At 45.6% G+C, this 26542-nt stretch overlaps 5 protein-coding genes across 5 annotated transcripts; 3 read left to right on the top strand and 2 right to left on the bottom strand.

Annotated features, from left to right (window-relative positions):
* Positions 1 to 1364: 1364 nt before the first annotated feature.
* PtA15_7A530 (uncharacterized protein) lies at positions 1365 to 2266 on the top strand (the record flags this gene model as incomplete). Its single annotated transcript, XM_053171146.1, has 4 exons — positions 1365 to 1451; positions 1518 to 1874; positions 1950 to 2039; positions 2108 to 2266. 4 exons carry the CDS (start codon positions 1365 to 1367, stop codon positions 2264 to 2266), a joined length of 693 nt encoding a protein of 230 aa, XP_053022356.1.
* A 5411-nt stretch (positions 2267 to 7677) lies between these two features.
* On the bottom strand, positions 7678 to 8030 carry PtA15_7A529 (uncharacterized protein; the record flags this gene model as incomplete). Its single annotated transcript, XM_053171144.1, has 2 exons — positions 7678 to 7887; positions 7995 to 8030. The coding sequence occupies 2 exons, from the start codon at positions 8028 to 8030 to the stop codon at positions 7678 to 7680; spliced, it is 246 nt and encodes an 81-aa protein (XP_053022355.1).
* A 5746-nt stretch (positions 8031 to 13776) lies between these two features.
* On the top strand, positions 13777 to 15967 carry PtA15_7A528 (uncharacterized protein; the record flags this gene model as incomplete). The annotated part of the gene is made up of 12 exons (XM_053171143.1): positions 13777 to 13794; positions 13867 to 13935; positions 14042 to 14139; positions 14275 to 14350; positions 14427 to 14471; positions 14547 to 14753; positions 14827 to 15060; positions 15136 to 15159; positions 15248 to 15324; positions 15426 to 15605; positions 15681 to 15766; positions 15891 to 15967. 12 exons carry the CDS (start codon positions 13777 to 13779, stop codon positions 15965 to 15967), a joined length of 1191 nt encoding a protein of 396 aa, XP_053022354.1.
* Positions 15968 to 21293: 5326 nt separating this feature from the next.
* PtA15_7A527 (uncharacterized protein) lies at positions 21294 to 22275 on the top strand (the record flags this gene model as incomplete). The annotated part of the gene is made up of 2 exons (XM_053171142.1): positions 21294 to 21413; positions 22105 to 22275. The coding sequence occupies 2 exons, from the start codon at positions 21294 to 21296 to the stop codon at positions 22273 to 22275; spliced, it is 291 nt and encodes a 96-aa protein (XP_053022353.1).
* Positions 22276 to 25555: 3280 nt separating this feature from the next.
* Positions 25556 to 25912, bottom strand: PtA15_7A526 (uncharacterized protein; the record flags this gene model as incomplete). Its single annotated transcript, XM_053171141.1, has 1 exon — positions 25556 to 25912. The coding sequence occupies one exon, from the start codon at positions 25910 to 25912 to the stop codon at positions 25556 to 25558; it is 357 nt and encodes a 118-aa protein (XP_053022352.1).
* Between the last annotated feature and the right edge of the window lie 630 nt (positions 25913 to 26542).

Here is a 26542-nt window from a genome sequence, read left to right as displayed (position 1 = left end):
TTGAAAACTACAATCTAGCCCCAGACGCCGTGTGACCGTTCTCATTTTGGCCGGTATGTTCTTCAGCATGATTGCCATTTGAAAACCAAACCTGTTCCCCAGCGTGTTAACTTCTGCTTCTTGTCTGCCAGGAATCTCTTGCAAGCCGCTTCGCTCACGTAATCCTCGAAGTGGAACCGGCAGGCTTGAAGCAAAACATGCAGAACATGTCAATCAAGGAAGCGAAACTCCTTGTCCAGACGCTGTGAATTCCTTGAAAACCGGCTCTTCACACTTCCTGATTTGCTCATTTGATGTCGATAGGCTCCTTGCGGTTGTGAAGAATCGAGCCGTACAATGAGTTGTCACGGTAAGGTGGATCTTTTGTTTGGCCCAACTTTTGGTATCTGGAATTGCTTCGTATAGCGTCCAACATTTTGGGCAAGCTGCACGCTCTTGAAAACTACAATCTAGCCCCAGACGCCGTGTGACCGTTCTCATTTTGGCCGGTATGTTCTTCAGCATGATTGCCGTTTGAAAACCAAACCTGTTCCCCAGCCGTGTTAACTTCTGCTTCTCGTCTGCCAGGAATCTCTCGCAAGCCGCTTCGCTCACGTAATCCTCGAAGTGGAACCGGCAGGCTTGAAGCAAAACATGCAGAACATGTCGATTGAGGAAGCAAAACTCCTTGTCTAGATCTCCACTTTGCACCGCGGGGGGATTATTGTCGGTAGGGTGAAGGCCGCGGCTCGGACCAGCAGTGGTGGATTGCAATATAACAGCCACGTCGTTAGTGTTCAGTCCCATTGGGCGGTTATCCTGTGTGACGGCAGCTTGGTGTTGTGGATTTCCTGATCCTGTTGAACACATTTCGGGTTCGACGACCAGGGACCTGCGCTGTGGGGTAGGATCTTGGTTATTGGCAGGTCTCGTTCCAAGTAAGACGTTCAATTCTGCAATTCTTTGGTGCTTTCGAAAAGACACGTCCAATAACGGGACCCCCATTTGTTTGACACCACTTTGGTCCCGGTAAACCTTTTGCCGGCACCCCGATTCTTCGCAGCTACACACCCTCATTGACTAGGATGCAAACAGTCAGCATTCTTACCACGCACATTTCAGCTAAGGGGAGATGTGGGTATACTTACGAGCGGTGGTGTCGTTTTTGTTCTGTGGTTGACTTGGCCAATGGCGTTCAAAGTTTTCCGGAGATATACTGCAAATATTCTGGGCAGTCAGGCTGCACAAGCACTTTGTGCGAATTTGAGTGTGGGTTAGTCAGCATACATTGGCCCCAAATTACCCCGGCCCAGCCGGGCCCTCGACAAATACCTCACACACGTACACTGCCAAGAACCCGACCAGCAAACCATCCAATCAACATCATGGACTTCGATTCTGGCCATCCGTCTTCTGATACCAAATGGATCTTAGAGATACTACCACCAATGGCCTTGGCGGAAGATCATGTTGTAAGTGGTTGGGGAACAGTTCTCTAGAAATCAGACTAATGCTTGGTGACTTGTGCCTTACGGCAGAATTCCTTGCCTCGTCAACCAACTCTTCCAGGAGACCATCCGCGCAGTTCAGCCACCGTAGTTTACAACAGAACTGTACTTTTGGAAAACCGCCAGTCTGGTACTGATGGGCCTCCTTCTACGTTCTGCCGCCGTACAATCTTTTGGAACAAGCGCTTGTGCGTTGATCTGGTTAAGTTCTTTGCCGATTGGTTTTTGAGACACCAGGAGCTCGTCAAGAAATCCTCCGCATTCCTTGTGAAGGCCACCTACTCCGCCAACTTTGCAGACGTCTTGCAAGCATACCCACAACTCAATGGGTTTGTTCAAATCGTGGAGATGAAGGGTCAATACACTCATCTTTGTCAGATGCGGAAGGTAAGTGGCTGCTTTCCATGGATCATTCACGTAATCAACAGACCCAAGCCTCTAATCAGCCACATACTTTGCCAGACCATTACAGAGCAAATGGAGGTCTCTGCGGGGGATCCCATTCCCGTTGAATTTGCAGATTGCGTCTTGAGAGCTGGAATGAGCCCTCTAGTGAGTAGTCAACCACACGACCAATGTGCCATGTTCCCCTCCGCCTCTAATGCCATCATTCTGTCCAGGTTTATGTCTTGCTCAAGGATGCCATTGGCAAACATCGACACATTGAAACTGCTTGCATAATCGCGGAGGCCCCTGCAGACAAAATCTCAAAATCTACAGCCGCATGCGCATCATTCTTGATCAAAGGACTTCAGGCCGAATTATCAGCCTCCCAGTAGTATTCAGAGGTTCATTTCTTTATCTCACCGTTTCAGATCTACCCAGCGTAACTTAGGACCATCACCAGATGCGCGAGTTTGAAGGTGGCTCCGACCAGTTGCTTGTTTCCTACACTTTTCCCATGTACTTTTCCCCTTTGTATCAATGTGGAATGAATCTGGAAGTTTTTTCTCACTTGGACGATCGTCCAACTGATGTGTTTCACACGTCCCAGTCAAACGCTCCTCTTCAGGTCTTACTTCAGAAAGAACCATTGTGATGTACATCCCAGTATCTCCGGCAAACAATAATCTGTTGGTTTGTCTTCCCAGCCATCTGATGTTACCTATCCTCACGTCACCTACCATCACTCGACACATCCTGTTGAGTCGAGTTACCTTGTCAACTTGGACAATCGTCCAAGTCCATCAGAGACGTAGGCAGAGCCAAGACGCTCCTACTACCAATGTTGCTGCCACAAAACACACAAAATGTAGTTCTGTAAGGCGTAGGGATTAAAATTGCCCCCTATAGCTGCTGGAAGACTTGGACGATCGTCCAAGTGACAATAATGTCTTGATTTGCGCAAACATGCCAGCCTCCCACATCCAATTGGGCATGGTGCATTTTGGAGGTGCCTACAGAATCAATGGGGATCTTCACGCATCAATGGAAAACCACTTTCCAAACTACCCATTGTCTGGTCAGGCCACCGCCGCCAGCCGGCACACATTGCCCACCGCAACAGTATTTGTCTTCTGCTGCCCCCGCCGAGTTCCCCATTACAGTAAATATTACTCCGACTTGTCACACCCTCCGATATGGCCAACCCGACTGGCCTCCAGAATGGCTTGATGCCAACGACTGTCTCTAACCTCTGTTCAAAACTGCGCACAAGCGGCATTCCAACTGGCAATTCCGCATTCGCTCGGTCCATCCACGACTTCACCAGGGTTGTCCTTGGGGTCGAAGCTGCCAAGAGTGACCTTCCTCCTGCGCCACCACAATCACAACTTTTGACTTTCAAGACTCCATCAAACGAGGCATCCGCTAGTAGTGTTATCCTTGCCCGCTTCCGTTCATACCTCTCAGAACACAATGTTGCAGACCTCGAAGTTGGAGGGAGAATCAAGTGTATCCCTATAGTTTGTCGCCAATTTTTCGTGCAAGATATGGCCCACTTCAATGTTCAACATGTTAGCTTTGCATGGGATCAATCGCCAGATTCGCCTTTTAACGCGTGGTTCGCCAGTATGATATTGAAGCATTGGACTTTTGCAAAGAATACCGGCCTCTTGTACAAATACGCCATCTCACCCAACGACGACACAGCTGCTCACGGTCAAAAGGTTCTGTTCCGTTGGATTCACGGGCGTCAAGCTGATCTTCGACAATTGACTCGAAACGTCAACTGGCGTCAACTCAAGGCCGCCCGTGAAAAACGTAGCAAAAGGAAGAATCAGGTCTGTCTCAAATCTAGGTTTCTCACAACAGCCGCAATCTTTCTGACTGCTAATCTCTTTTGTTGTCACTCGCGCATCTTTGCAGTTAAGTGATCATCGCGTGGACACTTGTGTGGCATTGGCTCTCCCAGCAACTTTAACCCGGATCTTCATGGACCCCGCTTGCACATCTGACACGGAAGAAGATGAAGCAGGGAACCTCCATCGCATGCACGTGCCGTGGCGCTCTCAAGAAATGACTCAATTTGCTCACAAGTTGGACGAGGCCACGGTGGATCGTTTGCGCAAGGAAAAAGGCGTTCAATACGTACAAAGGGCCAAATTACTTGAACTGCGTCGACGCGATCCTATCCACATACCCGAAGTCTTCCCAGTACCTATCGGTCTCCCGCAAAATTGCTACGCTCCCATCTTCCTCCAATCCCAAGGCCAGGTTTCCCACAAAGTCTTGCACACAGACAATCAACCTTGTGAATTTCCTGCTATCTGATGCTGTTTCTGTTGTTGTAGATGAATGGATTCCATCATGATCCTGACCGCCTTCTTTGTGCTCTCACCTGCTTGATCCAACGCTAAGCTGTTTGTCCGCTCTCATCAGTTTGAGATGTGTTTGCCCATATGTAAAAAGAAATGTCTTACTGTGCTAGCTCCTTTTTCCTTTTCTGTATCTACAAATGTTGACAAGTACATATTCATTCAATCATTTTGAACCTAAGATGTGAAGAGTCATGTATATAGCGCACCTCGATCATATTTGCTTCAATGCTTCCCTTTATGAAGTAACAAACAATCTGTGTAGTGCGGTGTTGGCCTAGCCGATAGGCGCGATCTGTTGCCTGGTCTTCCACACTTGGATTCCAGCAGGGGTCCTGCAGCCGTGTAGGCGTCAATATAAGTGTGCCAATGGCCTTTGCTTTGTATCCTGGACTCACCATCAAGTAAACCTTCTGCGTACACGTCAGGTCAATCCCCACTCCACCTGCCCCGATGGTGGCCAAAAGCACTTGAACATTAGGCTCATGCCTAATTCTGTCTAAGCTCTTTTTCCTCTGCTGTAATGAGCGGCTCCCATCTAGTTGTTCAAAGGCAATCTTTTCTGCACCGAGTGCATTGCCCACACTGGAAAGAATCCTCAGCAACATAGACATATTTCTATAATCAGGTAAAATGTTCACATCAGTCAACTCACATCTGCAGGAAGGATGTCCACTGAGAGAAAACAACCGCCTTGGGAACTTCGCCACCTTGCTCCGAGTATAAGTGCCTCTTCAGATCCGTCATCAAATGTAAAATTTTTGGACTGTCACGCCACGTTGTCTCCTTCTTTGGTAGATCGTATTGCCGTCCATCAATCAACCCTGGGTGATCACAATATAGTCGCAGCATCGTTAATTCTTGAAAAAACTCAGATGAATCCCAGCTTCCACCGCCTCTGTCCACTCCGAATTTGGCGGCAAAATCGTGATATTGGTTGTGGTAGTCTTCTTGCCAAGGTTCCGGGAGTGGAAGGCCTACATATTCTTCGACTTTAGGCGGGAGGTGGAGAACTTCTTTTTTCAGTCTCCTCAACAACACAGTGGCCAGTAGCTGTTGAAGCAACTCGATGGCCTTTGCAGATTTACGTTGTATGTTTGGTTCGATAAATGTCTGCCACACTTCTTCCCTCGACCACAGGTCCACTCGTATGAATTTTAGTAAGGTGTACAGGTCACTCAAGTGATTCTGCAAGGGTGTTCCGGTCAAGCAGAGTGTTCTTTGCGCTTCCAAAGCTATAATGGCTCGGCTTTGCTTGGTTGCTGCGTCACGTATCAGACTAGGAAGTAAAAAACAATCAGCAGTGTCTTCCATAAAATTCCAAGGATCAGAATTAACTCACTGGGCCTTGTCCAATATGGTGCGAAACCAGGTCACTTCAAACAACGCCTCACACCTGGAATCATAAAGATTTGCTACAGTGTCATAAGTGACTAGAACGATATTGTTGGCCCACAGGTTTGGAGCTGTCCACTTTTTTCGCTCCTCTCCATGATACACCGCGTATTTTGTGAAACTCAGGTCAAGGTGCTTGCGGATCTCCGCATCCCAATTGGGTAACGTTGATAATGGGCATATCACTAAAGTCGCCCTCACTTCAAGGATAATTAAATTTCCCAAAAAAAATACTCAAAGTTTGAGGTTGGGAAAATCATTGAAAAAAATCACTCCGTACTGAAAAAAAATGCAAACTGAGCGTGCTCAGCCAAAAAAATAAAAATGTGTCAGACTGAGTAAAAAACAATGGGGCACATTTTTGGGTTGATTTGTTGGACGGGCCTGCACAAGGCCCGCATGGGCCCCTAACAGGCCTGTTGGGCCCATTGAAAAAGTAGTATTTGTTTGGAATTCCCATGCTCTGCTAAAATGTGAAATGGGTTGAAATGAATGAAAAATGAGGGGGTACATTTTTGGGAAGATGTTTTGGACGGGCCTGAATGAGGCCCACATGGCCCCCACAAAGCCCACTGGGCCCATTGAAAGAGTAGCCTTGGTCAAGAATGCCTATGCTCAGCTACAAAACAAAGATGTGTCAACCTGAGGAAAAAACATGGGGCCACACTTTTGGGGAGGGCTTATTGACAGACCTGCATCAGGCCCGTCAGGGCCCACCCAAAGCTGGTTTGGCCAACTCAGAAGTAGTATTGCTTAAGAATGCCCATATGATGTTTGAGAACAGCACCAATTGACCACTAATCAACAGAAGATATTGAAGGGCTTCTGACATCTGTGTGACATTTGTGCATTCACAGAATGTATGTCCAGGCCCTTTCCTTCCCTTGGAAATCTGTTGGCCCATACGGGCCTGATGCAGGCCCGTCCAGAAAGCCTCCCCAACAATGTGCCCCTAGGGTTTTTACTCAGTCTGACACATTTTTATTTCTTAGCTGAGCATGTGCTTTCTTAACCAAGGCTACTCTTTAAATGGGCCCAGTGGGCTTTGTGGGGGCCATGTGGGCCTCATTCAGGCCCGTCCAAAAAATCTCCTCAAAAATGTACCCCCATGTTTTTTATTCAGTTTGACCCATTTCACGTTTTAGTAGAGCATTGGAATTCCAAACAATTACTACTTTTTCAATGGGCCCAACAGGCCTGTTAGGGGCCCATGCGGGCCTTGTGCAGGCCCGTCCAACAAATCACCCTAAAAATGTGCCCGTTGTTTTTTACTCAGTCTGACACATTTTTATTTTTTTGGCTGAGCACGCTCAGTTCCCATTTTTTTTCAGTATGGAGTGATTTTTTTTCAATGATTTTACCAACCTCAAACTTTGAGTATTTTTTTTGGGAAATTTAATTATCCTTGAAGTGCCTTGTGTTGCGCTCTTTCATTGTAGCAAAGGATTCGGCGGCATTCATTGATGTTAAAATTAGCGCTAGGGAAGTTAAAGTCTTTCCAAGCCCCATATCGTCAGCAAGGATTGATCCTTGACTGTTGTGATTAATTTGCTTGGTCGTTCTCCCGGTAGTTGCTGTATGGTGAAATGCTTGCCTCAGCCACTGACAGGTCGATGAACGCCAAAACGTTGACAGTGTTGTTGATTCGGGGGATTCCAACTTCAGAATGAACTCCATGGCTTGTAGCTGGTGCGTCAAGAGCCGTGTTTTGCAGCCAGGTACCGATTTCCCAGGTGCCGCACGTTGCCCAACCTCGGCATGCAAAGCATGGGGAACCCCTAAGCATTTTTCGGGGCAGTAACTTTCGATGATTTCGACTTTCAGATCGCTCTCTTCAAATGTCCGGAGTACCTCGGCGGAGTGTTCAGAAGCTGAGAACAGCATCAACATTACGGTCAGAGTTGGTGTCGGTGAGGGAGAAGCGAAAACGGTGGCATCCATAATGACTGTGGGGTACGATGTCTTTGGGGGGTTCTCAAGACCTAAAAAGGTATTCAGCTCCATTGAAACCGTGCCGGTAGGGCCCACAAGCAACTTGTTCAAAACGTCCGATAGTGGTCGGCTGACATGACCGACCTCTGCGCCAGGCCAGGTAAAAACTTTGATGGTTTCTGGTCCTTTTTGAAGGAGCGCTTGTGTTCTGCTGGGGTATTTGATGGATCCTCAAAGGCGATCGACCATGATGCAATCACCGGATATCGTGCCAAGGCATTCGAGGTTTTGCGAGTTGGTGTGTTGGGTGTCTTGCTCTGGGTTCATTTGTTTCAAGAAGAAAGTGGAAAAGGTTACTGTTTAGTAATTATAACGGATACATAGATGACAAGAGTGTAGCAAAGCACAGCGGATATATACTTACCTCTACTGTCTGGCAATCCAAATCAAGTTTATGCATTGGCTGTGTGGCAAGTGGCATCAAGCACTCGGATCGGCTGTCTCGGAAGGGCACTGAACTTTGGTTGAGCGTAGTCTTGTAGATTTGTGTTGAAAATTGATGCTTGGATCTTTTTGCTTGGCTGAATCAATCTCGACCCTTACTTGTGTGTGTGAGCTCAGCATGTACTCCCAGAGTAAACAAGTCAAGCATTCTCATGAACTTGAAAGTATATGCATACACTTTGTACATTTGCTTGAAAAAGACCGCTAGGTACAAACTAAACACTGACCCAATCTAGGAAAGCTTGTTGCAATCCTCCCTCAACTTCGACATCCAGATTCAGTAGTGCATTATGCTTGAGAAGTTTAGATGTAACTCAAATTTATCCCTCTCTTATCTCGACTTTGAAAAAAAGGAAGATCAAAGGCATTCATCTTGCTGCATCTCTGTCACCCACACAGTGTCTTGTGGGTTCCGCACCAAAATCCCCAGTTGAATTCAATGGGAAGAGGAGTCGAGTCTTTGATCTGCTCTTGTATTCATCCATTAGTCCTCCAGGATTCTAAGTCAAATAACACATCCTCTGTATTTATTTATTTATACTTTTTTTTAAAAATCTGAGCAATTAAAACAAGTGATTACTTTAATTTGGAAAATGATAACTTTGCACTCAATGTTTACAATTAAAGAAATTGATTGATATATATACATATATCCCCTCAGATCAATTGCTAATTGCTGAGGGATACTTGAAAGTTTTATTTTTTGAAGGTAACGTGTACTTTTTGAGAAGTTGATATTATTTGTGATTTTAGCTGATTTTGTTGAGTTTCTTGGTTTCATTAATTCCTTCCTGCTTGTAATTTTTTTTACTTCAACTATCTTATAATTTATTTGATAGTCTATATATTCCATTTTGTCATTGTCATTATTATTTTGTTTCATTGTATTATTTATTTTATTACTTATTTTACTATTTATTCTTTTTTCATTGTTATGTTTTGCTTTTTTGTGAGAATGTCTTCTATGTGTTATTTATGTTTTGGAAGCAGGCTGTCTTGATGATATATTCACCTAGAAGTCCCAGCATTTTAGGCCAGTCAATCATTGATTGGATTGGATTGGATTGGATTGTCATTTTTTTGCTTGTTCATGTCAATTTGATTTACACCATCACTTGGCTTCAAATTTTTGTATTGTAGTAAATCAATATGTATTTACAAAAAAAAAATAAAGGGAATTCAAGCCTTAAGGCATGTCTACTTTGCCTACATAATCTACCAGTTTATAGAGTAAAGGCAACAATTTACTTTTCTAAAAATTATTCTTTAGTGCTCAAAATAAGCAGTGGAATTTCAAGAACACATTGATGGATTGTAACCTTGTGCTACACTGAACATATCAACAGAATTCAAATGTAGTGATATCAGTGCAACTCAAGGCTATCATACAAGTGATTCTTAGCTAATATCAATGTTTTGATCATGGCAATGAGCCCACATTGCCTTGCTTTTGGGGGTGGTGGAGGGGGTTTTGATTTACGACGGTGTTGAGTGCGCGTCGGCGGGGTTGTGAGTTGAGGGGAGGACGGGAGAAAAACTGGGATGGATGAGGAAGGTTTTGGATGTGGGGGGGATTGTCGAAGGGCGCCGGAAGGCGGGGTCAGAAAGGATGAGGATCTACAAGGAAAACGCCATGTGCGTGATCAAATAGTATCCCGATTGTTGGGATGGATAAAGCTCAGAAGGCGCCCAGGGAGCGCTGATAAAGTGATTGATAAAATTTTGATGTGATTTTCTGGTTCAGAGTCAATCCCATGCCGCCCCATCATCTGAGTTCAAACTGAACTCAGACTCCGGGGTTGTGACATGCTGCGGGACAGCTCATTATGCCCCGCGCGCGCAACAAACAAGAAGAGGAAGAAGCAGACAAAAAAAAAGAAACAAAACCAAAACAAAACCAAAACAGGACAAACAAACTCAGACAAAACCCACCCACCACATAGCCAAACCATCCAACACGCGCAGATAAGAAAAAAAAACAGGAGACAAGGGTAGAAATAGAGGATAGAAAGAAACTGAGAAAGTGGACACCAAACTACATAGAGGAAAAGAAAACCTGCACGCCAAACCGTGCGTCATCGCGAATTTTGATCTTGATACTGTGTGTACCGGATAGCGCACCACACCGTGCAATATGACCCTTGTTGCCGCAATGGAAGAACAGTCCAGCCCACATCATAGTGGCCTTGTCCAAGCTTGATAGCGCTCCCCTCATTGCCGAGATGTCCATGGCGTTAGGGTTGGTTGAGGTAGGGTTATGGTCACCCGTGTAGTGGTTGGCGCCGTTGATTTTGTTATTGATCTTCAGGGCCAGCTTTCTGAGGTTGGTGAGGGCTGTGAAGTGGGCCCGCGCGATGACAAGCACCAATCTAACGTGCTTCTTGAGCCCCTGCTGGTACTGGCTCATGAGTTTCAACATTTCCCACCCCATGTTAGAGGCGTGTTGGTTGAACTGGAACGTGTAGTGCGCTACCAATTTCCTGCTTCAGCTGTTGAAGTGCTTTCCGTTTGGTGTTGTAATACATCATCTGGAATGCTGTGGCAAATTTGAGGTACAAGACTGGTTGCCCGGCAAAGAGCTTTGTTGTGAACGGTTGGGCCCACTTGCTAGCTTGGCCGGTCAAATAAGAGATGGAGAAAATTACTTTGCTACGGTTGTTGGGAAACATTTGGGGATTGGAGAGCACGTATAAGCCAATCTGGGTCACATAAACCTCCGCCTTTTGCCCCTTTGTGCTGTTGTACTTGTCTGGGAGGCCAACCTTGGGTTCTTTTGCAGGGGCGTCATCTGGAGCCTGTGGAGCGTTCTGTGGTTGTCCTGGGAGGATGGGCACTACCGCCGGGACAAACATGCCTGCCCTAGCCGCTGCGAGTTTGGCCTTGGCCCTTTGTTGAAGGCTCTGTTCTTCTTGGATGGAGGCCTCAAGCTCTTCAACTCGGGCCCGGAGAGCTGCAGCGTTGTTGTCCATTGTGGGGGTTTGTTTGTGTTTGGGTTTGGTAGTCTTTCTGTTTTGTTCTTTTGTTGTTTGTTGGTTCAGTTTTTCTTTGTCGGCCTTGTTCCCTGTGTATGGATCTAGCAAGATGTAATGGGCTGTCTGTCGGGGTGGGGAGGCTGTCCAGTGATCCTAGCTAGATGGGGAAATAGATGGGATCTTCCCCCTGCTCCTCTTTATGGTGAGGAGCGTGAGATGTATGTGTAACTACAAGACATGTCCTGGAATGAGTCTGGCGCGCGGGCGCAGCTCATAACAAGGAGGAGTGATATCATGAGGGGAGAATAGCCTGTGGATTCATATGTTTCATGTGGGATGTTTAAGGTCATTTTTTACCATCTGGAAAGGGGAGGGGGATTTACTATTATCCTGTGACTGGGTGTGCTTTTCTGGGGGCCTGGTGCTGATTGACATGTTGCTGGGGGAGGGGCTTGAGGGCTTTTGAGGTGTGTGATACTGCAGTGATTGATGCTTGCTGATTTTCTGATGTGATCAGGATTGGCTTACCACAACATCTATACAGCTCATGACCCTTCCTTCCCACCACTCATCTTCCCTCTCCTGTGGTGTCCCTTTTCTATTCTGCTCGCTATCCCGCCAGCCCTATGTCCTTCCATTTCATCCTCCACTCTGGCACCCACCCTCCCAGTTCTCAGATTTCCTGTACCCTCTCCTCCACATCCCATGTTCTATCCTTGTTATGCTTTCTTTTCTTTTATAGGAGGGGAGACTGTAAACCCCCCTCCTCTTTTGGGGTTCACAAGGTTGTTGAGTTGTCTGTTAGTCTGCTACCATGATGTATCACCACAGTATGGAGGGCTGTTGGATCAACCCATGAGCACTACCAACCAACCACCCAGCTGGCAGCCACAAGCGTCTGTAGCCTAGTTGGTAAAGGCAGCACTCCAGTATGTGTCTCAGCATAGCTGAGGTCGTGAGATTGACTCTCACCAGACACATCTTCATTTTACAGTCTCTACAAAGGTTTCATCAATGGAAACCTGCCCTGTCACAGCCTTGTATGTAGTCTGAGCTCCTTTCTTCCCTGGCTCAGCAGAGATCTGTTTCTCTCCTCTCTGAGTCAGGTAAGTCCTTTCCCCTTTCTTCTTGTCTCTCCTCTCTCTCTTCCTCAACTGAGAGATCTGTTTCTCTCCTCTCTTAGTCAGTCCTAGCAATCAAAGCCCCCAGTTTGGTCCTAGAACTCCTCCTCTGTGCCCCATTCCACCACTCCTCTGTCATCAGCTCAGTGAAGGGATTCAACCCCTACAAGAGGCTCATAGAAACAACGGATCAATCAGTTCCTGATCACCTTTAGATGATTTGAGTGCTCATGAAAGGTCCCCAAAAAGTTACATCATAGCCTAAAAAATACATCATAGATTAGCAAGGCATTTTGGCATTTCCAAGGAGGACTTCCCGTTGCCCGCTTGTCTCTAAACCTTGTTGGCTGGTCAAATCGTGATCAAAATTTCTCAACTTGTACCTGCTTGATGCTTACCTTCACCTTTCTGCTAATGCAGGACTTCCCGTCACCTGAATGGCTTAATGTAGAGGGAGGCACTAAACCTTGTTGGATGGTAAAATCTCAATTAATTTTCACCAGCAAGTAAGGTTTAGCCTTTCTATCTCAATTGGTGGGTCTAGCCGACGGGAAGTTCTAGGAAGTTCTTCAATCTGTCATATAGGTTTGCCTCGTCCTGCCGTTGTCACCGCTCTCGCTTGCTTGTGCCTAACGGATCACATCATCAACGACTCGCTGTCTTATGATGGAAAATTCAATCTTATCCAAAGCCTGGTCCCTGTTGCTGGGTTCTTATGCTCTCAAAGTTTTGCCACTGGGTAGGTTGCGTCGGCATTGCCCACACGAAAAGAGTGAAGCTTCTTGGGCGCAGTCAAAAGTATCAAACAAGTCCTATCCAGTCGATGCGGCGCGTTTCTGGTCGTCAAGAAAAAGAGGAGCCCGATGGCACTCCTTTGGAATTTTTCGGCAAGAGAACTCATTCGAATATAATGTTGAAACTTATTCCGTATAATTATCGTAAAAAAAGGATTGCTGCTCGCCTTTCGATGGTCAGATCTCGTGATTGCATTGTTTGACAGCCATGAGGCAAAGTGTTTCGTCGAGCTTTCATCCTCCAATCCGACAGCATGAGTCCCAGTTGAGATTACTTCGGTGAATCTCAGAGCCATGTCAAATAATTTGGAGCAGGAAAGCTTCGAGCCTGACTCGTTCCTCTAAATTTAAAGCTACTTTCTGCACGCAAAATTTGGTGTGGCTCAACTCGTCGTGATCAGAGTGTTCAACAGACAGATAAATTCACTGCATTCAAATCATGCTCGTCCCACGTGCAGGGAAACGAGCCCTACTTTCTCTTTTAATATTAACTAGGGAGTTATCCTGTGAAAAGCGACTCAACGTTACACAGAATAGGATACGAACTTGGGGTGCTCGCGGTGGGCAGATCTCATCTAAGTTCTCGCCAACATTGGTTTCTACTAGTTTCTGCGCAGAAAAGCTGAGGTTCAATTTCAATTTTGATTGTGACCGCCAGCATTCGACATTGACAACGAGCCTTGCCATAAGATTCCCTTGACACCTGCTTTGTGGTCTCAACTTCGAATGAATGATTATCTGGACAATTACCCCGGCGGATCAAAGATAACTTTGCAGGTAAAAAAAGAACACTCCCCTCATACCTGACAAAATCCATGCAAGAACATCACTTCGTTACTCCGAAAAAGCTAACCAATTGATTAATACGACTTTCTTATGCACTCCGATGTGGGGTAACTTCTCAGGAGTACGCCAGTCATGTGGGCGCGACAGATTTCTCAGCTGGGATTGGCGAGCATCCACATAGTGGCCAGGTCAGTTTCTGTCCAGAATTGTCAACGCAGATGAGAAAAAAATATTTAGAAAATCACATGAGGCTGAATGAAGCTTACTTATTCGTGGGGGGGGAACTACCTCCAGCTGTGTGAAGCCGTGAAAGGTCGAGATTGGTATGCGCTTGTGGCAGCTCAGAATTGGAACTCATTTGTCAACAGTCTGTATGATTCTGCCGGTTACGCGTCAGTGGGTTTCAGCTTCCTCAATCTGCGCGTGTATGCAAACGGTGGCAGCTTCTCTTGATTTATTTTCTAACATCTTCAAATATCTGCTGTTAAACTACAATTCATCATCCCTCAGCTTTGGAACAATGTCAGGTATGAGCCATCTTTGCGGATTTTTACAGAATTAAAAGCTGAAATGGTATGTGTTATAGGTATCATACCTGAGATGGTAAATCCAATTATTCAATGCCATTATAAAACCCGCCTATAGTTTAACTTGATTATTATCTTTGAATGTGGCTCAGTTGATCGACTTCGAAAAAGATCCGACTAGGGTGTATAAGACTGCGGTAATTTTTTTTTTGTATCCTCTTCATTTCAACAAATTTTGATTGGAAGTACCATCATTTTTCCCACTCTTCCAGGCGTCTTATGTGGGGCTTGTCACCACTTGGGTGACCTGCTTCCCGGGATGTATATTTAATTCCTGGGCTCCGATTACCAGTACAATGTTTGCCTCCTGGGGAGAAATTGCATGGGTTTCATTTGCAGGGGGGTTGTATGTCTCTACTTCGTTTGCTTTTATAAACTCGGTCATATTTGTTGGAACTGGTGAGGATCGTTTCACAAGGGTAAGTATCCAGCTCGCTGGTGTTATTTAGCATCAAAGATTCACGCTTATGTATGTTCCGCATTCTACTACAGGGAGCAAACATAGCGACGATGATGGCTCAAGCTCAACGAGCGGTCCATTCAACTATCTCCAATATCACCCAAAATGTCATAAATTCACCAATCAGTAATCTTGAGGGTCTTGCCGGGATAAATCGCGATGGAAGTTTTCTCAACGAGGTACCGTCTAATTTCCAGAACAAATTACAAAGAGAGTTGGAGCTTGCTTTGAAATTGAAATCATTGGCGAAGTTCTGGAGAGTCCAGGTGAGGAGAAATTTGCCAATTTTGAGGGACATGTTTCTTAATTTGATGAAAGGGGCATGCTTTTGATCTCTTCAGAATGCCTTCATTGTCCGCGGTAGTGTATGTAGTAATTCTTCTAGAGAAATATTCTAGGAGATTAGATTGGTCAATCCGCTTACAAAACTACTGATTAATTCTGCCTCGTCAGGATCCTTGTATCTACTCAGGAGTCAATGGGGCCTTTGATGATGCTGACAAGCTATCATACTGTGGGGAAGATGACATGTGAGTATGAATGTTCATTTGCACTAATCACTGCCTCAAATCACCTAAAACAAGAGTATCTATCCCATGAACTAAACCAAAAAAAACATGAAATATTATAGAATGATGAACATTGTCAGGGCAGAGAAAAATGGAAATGGATATGATCCAACCATCTATCATGCTTCTTTGGTTGAATCAAAGTATGGATATTCTTCAAAGTTTTTGACAACTTTGGCCTGGGAATGTCAGTCAAAATATGGTGTATTTGAGTATGATTGGAGTTCTTACCACAACAGCAGGTAAGTGTTCATTTTGAAAAAATTGCAATTTGATGCTACTGCATGCTAAACTTGATGATTTGTCCTACCATGAAGTACCACCAACCAATCAGAGCTGAGGAATCTTTCCCAGGCAGGAGACTGCTATTTCAATCTTCCTGTATGTGACTTAACCCGCCCCAGTAAGTTTTTGATTACCATTTTTCTACTACCTGTGCCAATCCTCTGAAATTTTACAAGTGAGTTAATGGAACAAATACCTCCCATCAAAATATTGTCTATCATATGTTGATCAAAAAAATAAAGACCTCAAAATTCTAAGATCTACCACCAACAAAACTTTGACTCAGATCTGCCGGGAGGCAGGAGGATTGCCAATATGACTGCTACTGGATATGATAATAAAAAGATCTATGATTCATTATATGACATCATCAAATATAGCATAAATTTTTGTAACAAGTTATCCATTGTGGAAGAATACTTCATGAGAATACTTCAAGTTTATAAAGGTGACAAGAAACTGAATAAACTTGAAACTTCAAAATATTTTTTAAATTTGCTAAAAAAAAGTGAAATCAATTAAGGAAGGTTTAAAGATCCTTATTAAAACCATTATTTTTCAAATATATAAAGCAAGAAAATTAAGAAAACTCAAGAAGATGGAACAAGTTGACCACATGTGTCATGCATGAGAAACCTCAGCTGAAACAATGATGGGGTGAATAATGGTTATGTCAAGTGAAAAATTGGATGAACATTAATGAATTTCAACTCAAGTTCAGAGTGTATTCACTAAAAGAAAACCTATAAAAGCTGCCAGCAGTTGATATGTGGCACACTCCAGTGTAGCTGCCATTTTAACTCCACATGATTACATCATACCCTTTCATGCACCATCAATGTGCAATGTGCAAAGTAACTGTGTATTGAAGCTTGATTGAAATAACCATTGAAAAAGGCTGGAGTATCACTGGCTGAAAATAGAAATGTGGAAAACCACCAGTGGCATTCTGGAGACTTCCTAGAATTCAGCTCACATAAAATGTAAATACATTAATACAGGTGTATTGCAATTTCATGAATTTGAACTAGGATACTCCCAATCTTACCAGTTTTGCTGTCAGTGCTTTACACATTAGGACATTCACTGTATAAACTAACTGCTTGGACAGTCTTTTCCAAGCAGTTGTCAGACAGAGTTTGTTGGGCAAATTAAGCATTTGGCCCTCCAGGCCAATCAGATTGCTGAGCTTTTGTCAGCAGCTGTCATGGCAAGAGAATAAATCTTCTAGCTACACCGGCTGCAATCTTTGCCGTGTTAGTGGGTAAATTTGAGAGACTGCACGGTATGAGAACCCTCAGAAGTAATAGATATACGGATTTAATTTTCAAACTGCAAAAAACTCGTCGCACACTGCAGGGGGCGTCCACTGATCTGAAGAAAGAAGCTGCAGTCCCATTTGCTCCTTGACGCAATGCGGCGAAATCAGCGGCCACTGCCGTACAATTCAAAAAATCAGAGCATCCGCATCGGGTGCTAGGATTAGGCTAGGTTAAACCTCCAGGTTTAGCCCGGACTAGCGCTAATCCAGATGGTCAACCGCATTGGCTGAGATCATCTCCACAAATCAAAAAGCTAATCTAGTCTAACACTTGCACCCGCATCAATCAATTCCACCGGCTCCCTACCTCCATGGACAAAAGAGAAGAAAGCTCATCAATACAACATCATCTCCAGCTTGTTTGGCAGATGATTCAAGATCTCCTCAATGACGCAGAAACAGTCTGAACCCTCATTGATGAACTTGATTCTGACTTGGATGGAGAAGTTGAAGAAGTTGAAGAAACCACCAGACAAAGGCCAAACATTGACCGTGACTGATATGATTTCCACAATAAGCTCATGGCTGATTACACTTCAAGGATAATTAAATTTCCCAAAAAAAATACTCAAAGTTTAAGTTTGGGAAAATCATTGAAAAAAAATCACTCTGTACTGAAAAAAAATGCAAACTGAGCGCGCTCAGCCAAAAAATAAAAATGTGTCAGACTGAGTAAAAAACAATGGGGCACATTTTTGGGGTGACTTGTTGGACAGGCCTGCACAAGGCCCACATGGGCCCCTAAAAGGCCCGTTGGGCCCATTGAAAAAGTAGTATTTGTTTGGAATTCCAATGCTCTGCTAAAATGTGAAATGGGTCAAACTGAATAAAAAACATGGGGGTACATTTTTGGGGAGATTTTTTGGACGGGCCTGAATGAGGCCCACATGGCCCCCACAAAGCCCACTGGGCCCATTTAAAGAGTAGCCTTGGCTAAGAAAGCATATGCTCAGCTAAGAAATAAAATGTGTCCGACTGAGTAAAAACCCTAGGGGCACATTGTTGGGGAGGCTTTTTGGACAGGCCTGCAGCAGGCCCGTACGGGCCAAAAGGGTTCCAAGGAAAAGGAAAGGGCCTGGAAATACATTCTGTGAGTGCACAAATGTCATACAGATGTCAGAAACCCTTCAATATCTTCTGTTCATTAGTGGTCAATTGGTGCTGTTCTGAAACATCATATGGGCATTCTTAACCAAGAATACTTCTGGGTTGGCCTAACCAGCTTTGGGTGGGCCCTGACGGGCCTGATGCAGGTCTGTCAATAAGACCTCCCCAAAAGTGTGGCCCCATGTTTTTTACTCAGGTTGACACATTTTTGTTTCTTCACTGAGCATAGGCATTCTTGACCAAGGCTACTCTTTCCATGGGCCCAGTGGGCTTTGCGGGGGCCATGTGGGCCTCATTCAGGCCCGTCCAAAAAGTCTCCCCAAAAATTTACCCCCATGTTTTTTATTCAGTTTGACCCATTTCACATTTTAGCAGAGCATTGGAATTCCAAACAAATACTACTTTTTCAATGGGCCCAACAGGCCTGTTAGGGGCCCATGTGGGCCTTGTGCAGGTCCATCCAACAAATCACCCCAAAAATGTGCCCCATTGCTTTTGGGTCAGCCTAAATGCACTCCAAAAAAATCCCAAAAGCACTCCAAAAGTGAGTGTATGGAGTGTGCACTCCAATGATTGTTGGAGTACAGACTAGAGTACTCCAACTTGATTGGAGTGCAGAACCGGGGACTCAAGAATCTTTGGAGTGCACCACAAAGGACTCCAGTGGCCAGGAAATGTAATGAGTGCCCATGAGTCTCACTCCATCAGATTGGAGTGCATTCCCCTAGCACTCCATTCCTGATATTTCTCCTCCTCAAAAGGGGAGTGCAGTACTGTGCACTCCAGCCAGAGCTGGAGTGCCTACAACTTCAACTGGGCTATGTACAAACACACCCCACTTGATCCTCCTGATATCCATGACCGGTACAGACCGGCATTGAGCGGATTAACATCTCCTCTCAATGACCGGTCTGTACCGGACCGCCAGTCATTGAGGGAAATCACACCTCTCGATGACCGGTCTGTGCCGGTCATTGAGGGGAGTAACATCTCCTCTTGATGACCGGTCTGTGCCGGTCATCCAGGGGAGTAACATCTCCTCTTGATGACCGGTCTGTGCCGGTCACCGAGGGGACTCACACCTCTTGATGACCGGCGCGGACCGGTCACACCTCCCGATGACCGGCACAGACCGGTCATCAAGGGGACTCACACCTTGATGATTGGTCACCACCGGTCATTGAGGCTAATAACACCTCCTCTCAATGACCGGTCATCACCGGTCATGGAGAGGGCTCACACCTCTCAATGATCGGTCAGTCCGGTCATTGAGGGTAACAACACCTCTTGATGACCAGTCATCACCGGCCATCGAGGTGAGTCCCATCTCACAATGACCGGTCAGACCGGTCATCAAGGGTAATAACACCTCTCAATGACCGGTGATGACCGGTCATCAAGGTGAGTCACATTCCTTGATGACCGGTCAGACCGGTCATTGAGGGGACTCACACCTCTTGATGACCGGTCAGACCGGTCATCGAGAGTAGCACCTCCCCTCAATGACCGGTACACACCGGTCATCGAGAGGTGTGACTGATGACCGGTCCGCGCTGGTCATCAAGAGGTATGAGTCCTCTGGATGACCGGTTGTGTGCCCCTTGATGACCGGTCCAGACCGGTCATTGAGAGGTGTGATTGTGGGCACTCCAAAAAAAGGAGACATTGGAGTGCACCCCAATGCACTCCATTTGGTATTTGCCAGCTGGAGTGCAAAGCCAAAATCCTCCACTGAAAAGGTGGAGTGCTTGGGCTTGCACTCCATTTTTTTTGGAGTGCATCTAGCTGCACTCCCCTATTTTGGTCAATTTTGGAGTACCCAGTTGTGTACTCCAATAAACATGGAGTGCCCATCTGGGAACTCCATGTTTTGGGAGTACAAAATCAAGGCACTCCAACTTTTTTGGAGTGCTGGCCCCCCAAAGCCAAAAATTTGGAGTGCATGAAGTAAAAGTTTGGAGTGCATTTAGGCTGACCCTTGTTTTTTACTCAGTCTGACACATTTTTATTTTTTTGGCTGAGCACGCTCAGTTTGCATTTTTTATCAGTACGGAGTGATTTTTTTTCAATGATTTTCCCAACCTCAAACTTTGAGTATTTTTTTTGGGAAATTTAATTCTTGTTGAAGTGTTACCTTAACAAGAATGCAAGGTATGATAATGAAATTTTTTTCATGTTCATTGTATGGAAGACAATGCTGATCATTATTGACACTGCTGCTAGGTATAGCGACAAGGACTTTTCTTGACGGTTTCAACTCAACAAGGAAGTCTTCAGGCGGATTCTTTACAACCTGACCTCGCATTACCCGTACTTTGTCCAGGAAGCAGACTGTACCGGAAAGCTCGGACTCAGCCCAGAACAGAAAATCACTGCTGTTGACAGCTCTGTTTATGAAGCTTAGGGCAAAAAACCCGTCAAAATAAGGGTTTTGGGCCCTAGCACTATAACTGTGCTGATGTAAACATCCAAGTTTACTAAAGACAGCCAATCACGAAAAAAAAGATCAAGGGTTTCCCCTGCAAGCATTACAAAATCCAAACAATGGGTCTCCTTCCAAAACCAAGCCTCCATAGACACAAGCCCAGCACCCATCCCCGGCTAGCAAGGCTTAAAGTACTGGGCGGTTGAACCCCAGCGCGCCGCAAGAGCAATTGCAAAGGGGGGCCAACAAATGTATAGACCCTCAAACCGCGCAAACGCAACGGCGGAGGGGTTTTGAGCATGACCCCCTGCTGGAAATGCGGCAAGGGCAATCTCCTCAAACCGGGCAAATGCAACGGAGGAGGGGCTTGAGCATGACCCCCTGCTGGAAATGCAGCAAGGGAAAGCCCCTCAAACCGCGCAATTGCGACGGCGGAGGGGCTTGAGCATGAACCCCTGCTGGAAATGCAGAGAGGGAAAGCCCCTCAAGCCGCGCAATTGCGACGGCGGAGGGGCTTGAGCATGACCCACTGCTGGAAATGCAGCGAGGGAGTCACCTGCCGAAGCTACCCAACACAACCAACGACCTTTTATATCTGCCAACCACCCAGTCTCACCGTCCCCACATTATCACACCCCCAAACACTGCCAAGGCAACCATTCCTGCTGCGAATACCCCGCCCTCAAAATACCAATATACCCTGGCGACGCAATCCAATCCCCAGGTTGGCCGCGTTCAACACCAGGTACAATACACAAGCAAACTTGACTACACAACACCCAACTCAAAGTCATGCAACCACACCGGCCATCAAATCAAGCGTCTGATCATTCTGCACGGTTCCCGCATGCCCGTAACAGCTACAATAAATTCTACCGCCTCGGCCGCCGTCTTCCATTGAGTTCTGGCCTGGTACGTTGAGTTGACTATGACCTATACCAACCAAATTGGCCCAAATAGACAACATGCACCCTTCATTTGCCTGAACCGCCAGCCATTCCCAACTCGCCAAACGCCCTAACCAACCAAACTCCAGCCAGAACCAGGCAAGTCATGTCAGCCCAGCGAGTTTCAGTAACAAGCAAAGTAGCCAAGCGCACGACTAATGCTGGAGGTGTAACCATGATTTAAGGTACAAATACACCCCCGCCCCTCACCTCGCACTCCTACTCATCTGCTTATAAAACTTCCTTCTCATCATTGGAGCTATCACACTTGACCTCAATTTGACCGGTCGTGCTCCGGCCTCCATCTCACCCATGGGGGTATATATGGGGTTTTCCTCCGCGTGGCATCTGAGACTAAGCCAAAAATGAAGGCGCGCAGGACGTACGCTATATCAGGTGAAATTGCCTGTTATACCGGTCAAGTACTACCCAACTTCATGTGCGTTGACATTGCGTATGCAAATACCCAAATGGAATATGAGTGTCAAATTGGCCTCCGGTCATCATCAAGGCGGTTGGTACGGTGCTTTCTGTACGAGCTTATCAATTGAAGTGGGAAGGCGGGGGGTTCATCCGCGATGTTACTATGTCTCATCAGTCAACTGTGAGTCATTGCGTTAACTTGGCGTGACAAAGTCATCTAACTTGCTGTTTAGTCCGGTGATAATCACTTTCTGCAAGCGCGTTATTTGATTGAAACTACGCAATGTGATTTGTCAACGATGGACAATTTGGGAACAGGCTCTTGGGCTTCTTTTGCTGGCGAGCTCGACGGAATAAGTTGGACTACTGGCGAACTCGTGATAAATGTGAGCTCCCTGTTGTAGTTGATTGTTTTCACCACTTATACTCATGCCAGCTGTTAGTTTTTGACCGGACAAATCAATAAACCATGAATTCAATGAACTTGTTTACTAATTGGTGGCCGGTCACATTTTATACTGTTATCCACGACGGTGATTTCTGAGCAGAGCTTGCTCTCTTCCTGTTGACTGTAATACAGTACTGAATAGTTTCTTGGAGGGAATTCTCCGCAGCGTCTGAATCATTTGACGTCTACAATTATAAATTTAACATCCCAGAAATTCTACCGTTGAGTCTTGGGAGGTTGGCGAATCCATTATCATGTTAATCTTTTCGTGATATCAAACTAAATCCGCAACCTGAGTTTGCGGCGATGGCTGTTACTTGCCCTTGTTAGTACTCAATAGGCGGTTAGTGACATTTGACCTGCGAGTTGTGACGCAGCTGGTGTGGGAAATCTTTTGGATAGTGGTCAGTAATGTAGCAAACTGTAAGATTATTTGGGTTTCAGTGAGACTGAAAGCAAGTGTTACTCATCAAATCTTGAGGTCATGATGGGCCCCGTATCCAAAAATGGGTATTAATATTTACTCGAAACAGTGTTGACCTCCGACTTATCATGCATTTGGGATTTATATGAGTTAAGATGAATTTCCTTTTTCAATGGAGATTCAGGATTTTCCGGCAAGTCGGTGAACCCGCCAAATGTGAATTTGGGAATTGACATTCTTATGGTAGACCATATGGAGCACTTCCCTCAATTGCCAGTTTTTGCCTTGCTGGAAGCTGGTTGGCTTTTGGGGCACGAAGCGCGTTGGGTTAGCAGACTGCGTTGGTAAGAACTGCGTCACTGGGCTTCCGGATGTTTGCGCTCCGGTGGTGGAGCGGCCTGGAGGGATGCTGGGCTGGAGCTGATACCATGGCTCTGCAGCGGCGCAGCCGCCTTGGCCTCTAGTTGGTGATTTAAATTACCAAGCTTGTTACGTGGCAAATATGGCCACTACAAGGGTTTAAACTCTCTGTAACAGAGGAAGGATTAATTATGTAATTATTAATTACATGGAAATCAATTTGGCGTAAAAGTAGGTGGTAAGCGCTTAAACTGATTGGATGCTTGACAGAGGTGGAGGTCTTACGGCAACTACTTATAAGGATAAATCTTTAAATATGCTAATGAGGGATTTTTGATGATTTAAAGGCTTTAATCCAGTGGATTTTACGTGCTGGGGATGGTTTTAAAGGAAAAGGGGCTACAGTAGTAGCAGAGGAGAATATTCACGGCAAACTTACAGTTTATGGGCGGTGAATGGTCTTGGGGATCTTTTCCTGAGGGCCAAATAGGCCTCTATTTATAGAGGGGACTTCAGTGGACGCAACCACTAAGTCCTTTTCTCCCTATGGGAGTATCCTGAGGTGTACACGTGAACCAGGCTTGGCTGTGGGCAATTTATTTGTATTACTAGAGGCCAAGGCGGCTTCGCCGCTGCAAGTGTATAGGCACCAGTGAATTGAAAGTTTTTTACCAGAATGAAGTATGTCAATTTCAAGGTGTAGAATTAGATTTGTGCCATGTGGCAAAGCATTTAAAATGGTCAGGAAGCATTCACTGCTTTGCATGTAGGGTTGGGTTCTGGATTTCTTCATATCTATTTAACTTACACTCCAAGCATTTGCAAATCTCTTAAGATACCTTTTACAGCATTCAAGTTTGTGAAACCTGCAATTCCAATTTAGCTGAATCATAACTGTTGCAGTGTCTTTCTATGTACCTAATTGATGTTCTGTTAGCAGAGCATCCTGTTGATATTTCAGCACATGCCATTTTAATAATCAATATGTATGGCATTTGTTCCCAGTTTTCCATTAAAAGCAAAGGGAACAGTAGTGAAAGAAACTTTGACAGTAAAATTCAAGAAACAAAACAAAATCTGCAATGTGCATGTTGGTATTTATCTTGTCTCAAACTAATGGCCTTGGCCCTGGGCTAGGTGTGAATTCAAAGATGGAGAATGGAAAATTGTGCTGACCTGCACATGCAGGGAATCTTGCTTTTCCACTATCATATCATGTTCATCTGCCAAGCATATTCCCAATTGTCCAATTCTACCTTGTGGCTCCCTGGGTGCTCCCTTGATATGATTCTTATTCTTTGTTATTAAAGATTATGAAACCAATATAAGGTGTTGGAACACTATTTTTACAAACCACAGGGCTCAAGCAACACTTGTTGAAGAGGACGTGCTTGGAAGTCCAAGGGGTCAAGTTTAAGACCTTGGTGCCAATGATTAGTGTTTCTGATCAGCCACAGCCAGGCCTCAAGAATTGAAAAAGACAGGGAATACCAAGGGATGACCAAGGCTATAGCTCCATGATCATCCAACACATTGATTTTAAGTTCTAAGCTCTTAGATTGGCCATGAAAATCAATTTGTTCAGCTGCTCCTGTTGACATTTTAAGCCTTACTGGGCTTGCTGTTCCACATCAAAAATATCTCAAGCATATTTTTCCAGTTTGAGAGACACCTTTGAAAATCAGAATTCAAGACTGCCCCATCTGTATCCCAACCACCCTCAGTCATCTCTACAGGAGAATGACAGACAAGCTCAATTGCAGAACTGATTGGGGCCTAAAGTATTCCCTATGCATCCCCATCTCTGTAGTCAAACTCCAATACATGTGTGTGAGCTTGGTCAGACTGGGCTGTCGGTGGCGGCGGCGCCTGTGGAGAGCAGGAGGCAGAAATCACGCAACCACTCCTTCTTCTACTGCTGTTGGCCTACTGCTTTGGCTAGGAATGGGAAATTGTCCGTCAACAAGCGCAACTGAAGCGCCTTCTGCTTCTCCAAGGCTGCTGGGCACATGATGTCCAAGCTCAATTCAAGGATCAAGTGTAGGATTTCAAACTTGCTCACGCCCTTCAAATAGTGTTTCACAAACCTACTCAAATGAAACAGATGGTGTTTTTGTTGCAGGATGGTCTGTCAACAAGCGCAACTCAAGCGCCTTCTGCTTCTCCAAGGCTGCTGGGAACATGTTGTCCAAGCTCAGTTCAAGGATCAAGTGCAGGATTTCAGACTTGCTCACGCCCTTCAAATAGTGTTTCAAAAAACTACTCAAATGAAACAGATGGTATTTTTGTTGCGGGATGCGGTGGGATGAGGGGACAGAAGGCACGCACAAGAACTGCTAGATTTGTGGTCGCTGAATTTGCATTCCAAAGTAAGACAAAAACCCTGCAAATAAAGCTGTATACAAACCAGGACAACAGGGATATCAGAAAAAAGGGGGGCAGAAAGAAAAAGTCAGCGGGCAGTTATCAGACAAGGTGGGATGGCTAGGCTTGAGGCTGCGTCCTCGCCAATGGAGCAGTTTGTCTGCAAAGAAGGTTTGGTCTTCCTCGGTTTAGTGCGCTCAGAGGATATATTAAGGTACATGAGTCTGGGGCTGAAGGAGGGGCTTGAGGAGGGGAACAAGGGCATGCAGTTAGGCCCGCGGGAGAAAGGGCGGAGGTTGGCGAGCAAGACTGAATCTGTAGAGCCAGAGGAGGGGAAGCCTTCAGCGGAGCATTGAATGGCCTTGGCAGTGTCAAAGGCTGCCTGGCCCATCGCCTCTTCAATCAGGGGTCCCAGGACGCCCGTGCTCGCAGGCGCGGCACACATCTTGTTGTAGGTGCCATCCGTCTTCCGTTATCTTTTTAGTCTTATGTATTCTGCGGGAGGAGGTTGGACGACGGCAGGCTGGTCAGTATCCGAGTTGGAGAAGTTGGCACCCCAGACCAGGAACTGGACCATCTCCAGACTTGGCCTCAATCAAAGACCAACGGAGAGGAGGGCGCTTTGGTGTCTTCTGCGGGCGGAGGTCGGACAATGACAGGCTGGTCAGTATCAGAGTTGGAAAGGTCGGCACTCCAGACCAAGAACTGGGGTATCTCGGGACTCAGCCCCACTCAAACACTGACAGACAGGATGTCAGATTACGGATTCGGAAGCAACCCGATTCCTCAGCTGTGAGTGTTCCTCTTTGGGAAATACCAAGCTCTGAACAAACCAGTTTGAAGTCCCAAACTAATGTGATGCAACTCGTATCCCTTGTTACCGCAGCTTTAGCAGGCGTTGTTTCAGCCCAAAACGCCGTTGTTTTACCGGATGTGGCGCAATCAAACCCTGAACCCTGATTTATCAGTGAGAAAGGAAGCTCGTCCTTGCGGACTTTGTACCTGTAAGCACAGAGAATCTTGGCTATAAAAGCAGCCTCTTGGTTCGGCCAATGAACTAACTTCAACCACCATT

Source organism: Puccinia triticina, chromosome 7A (genome assembly GCF_026914185.1).
Source record: "Puccinia triticina chromosome 7A, complete sequence".
Lineage (NCBI taxonomy): Eukaryota > Fungi > Basidiomycota > Pucciniomycetes > Pucciniales > Pucciniaceae > Puccinia > Puccinia triticina.
This window is presented reverse-complemented; position numbering and strand designations above follow the sequence as displayed.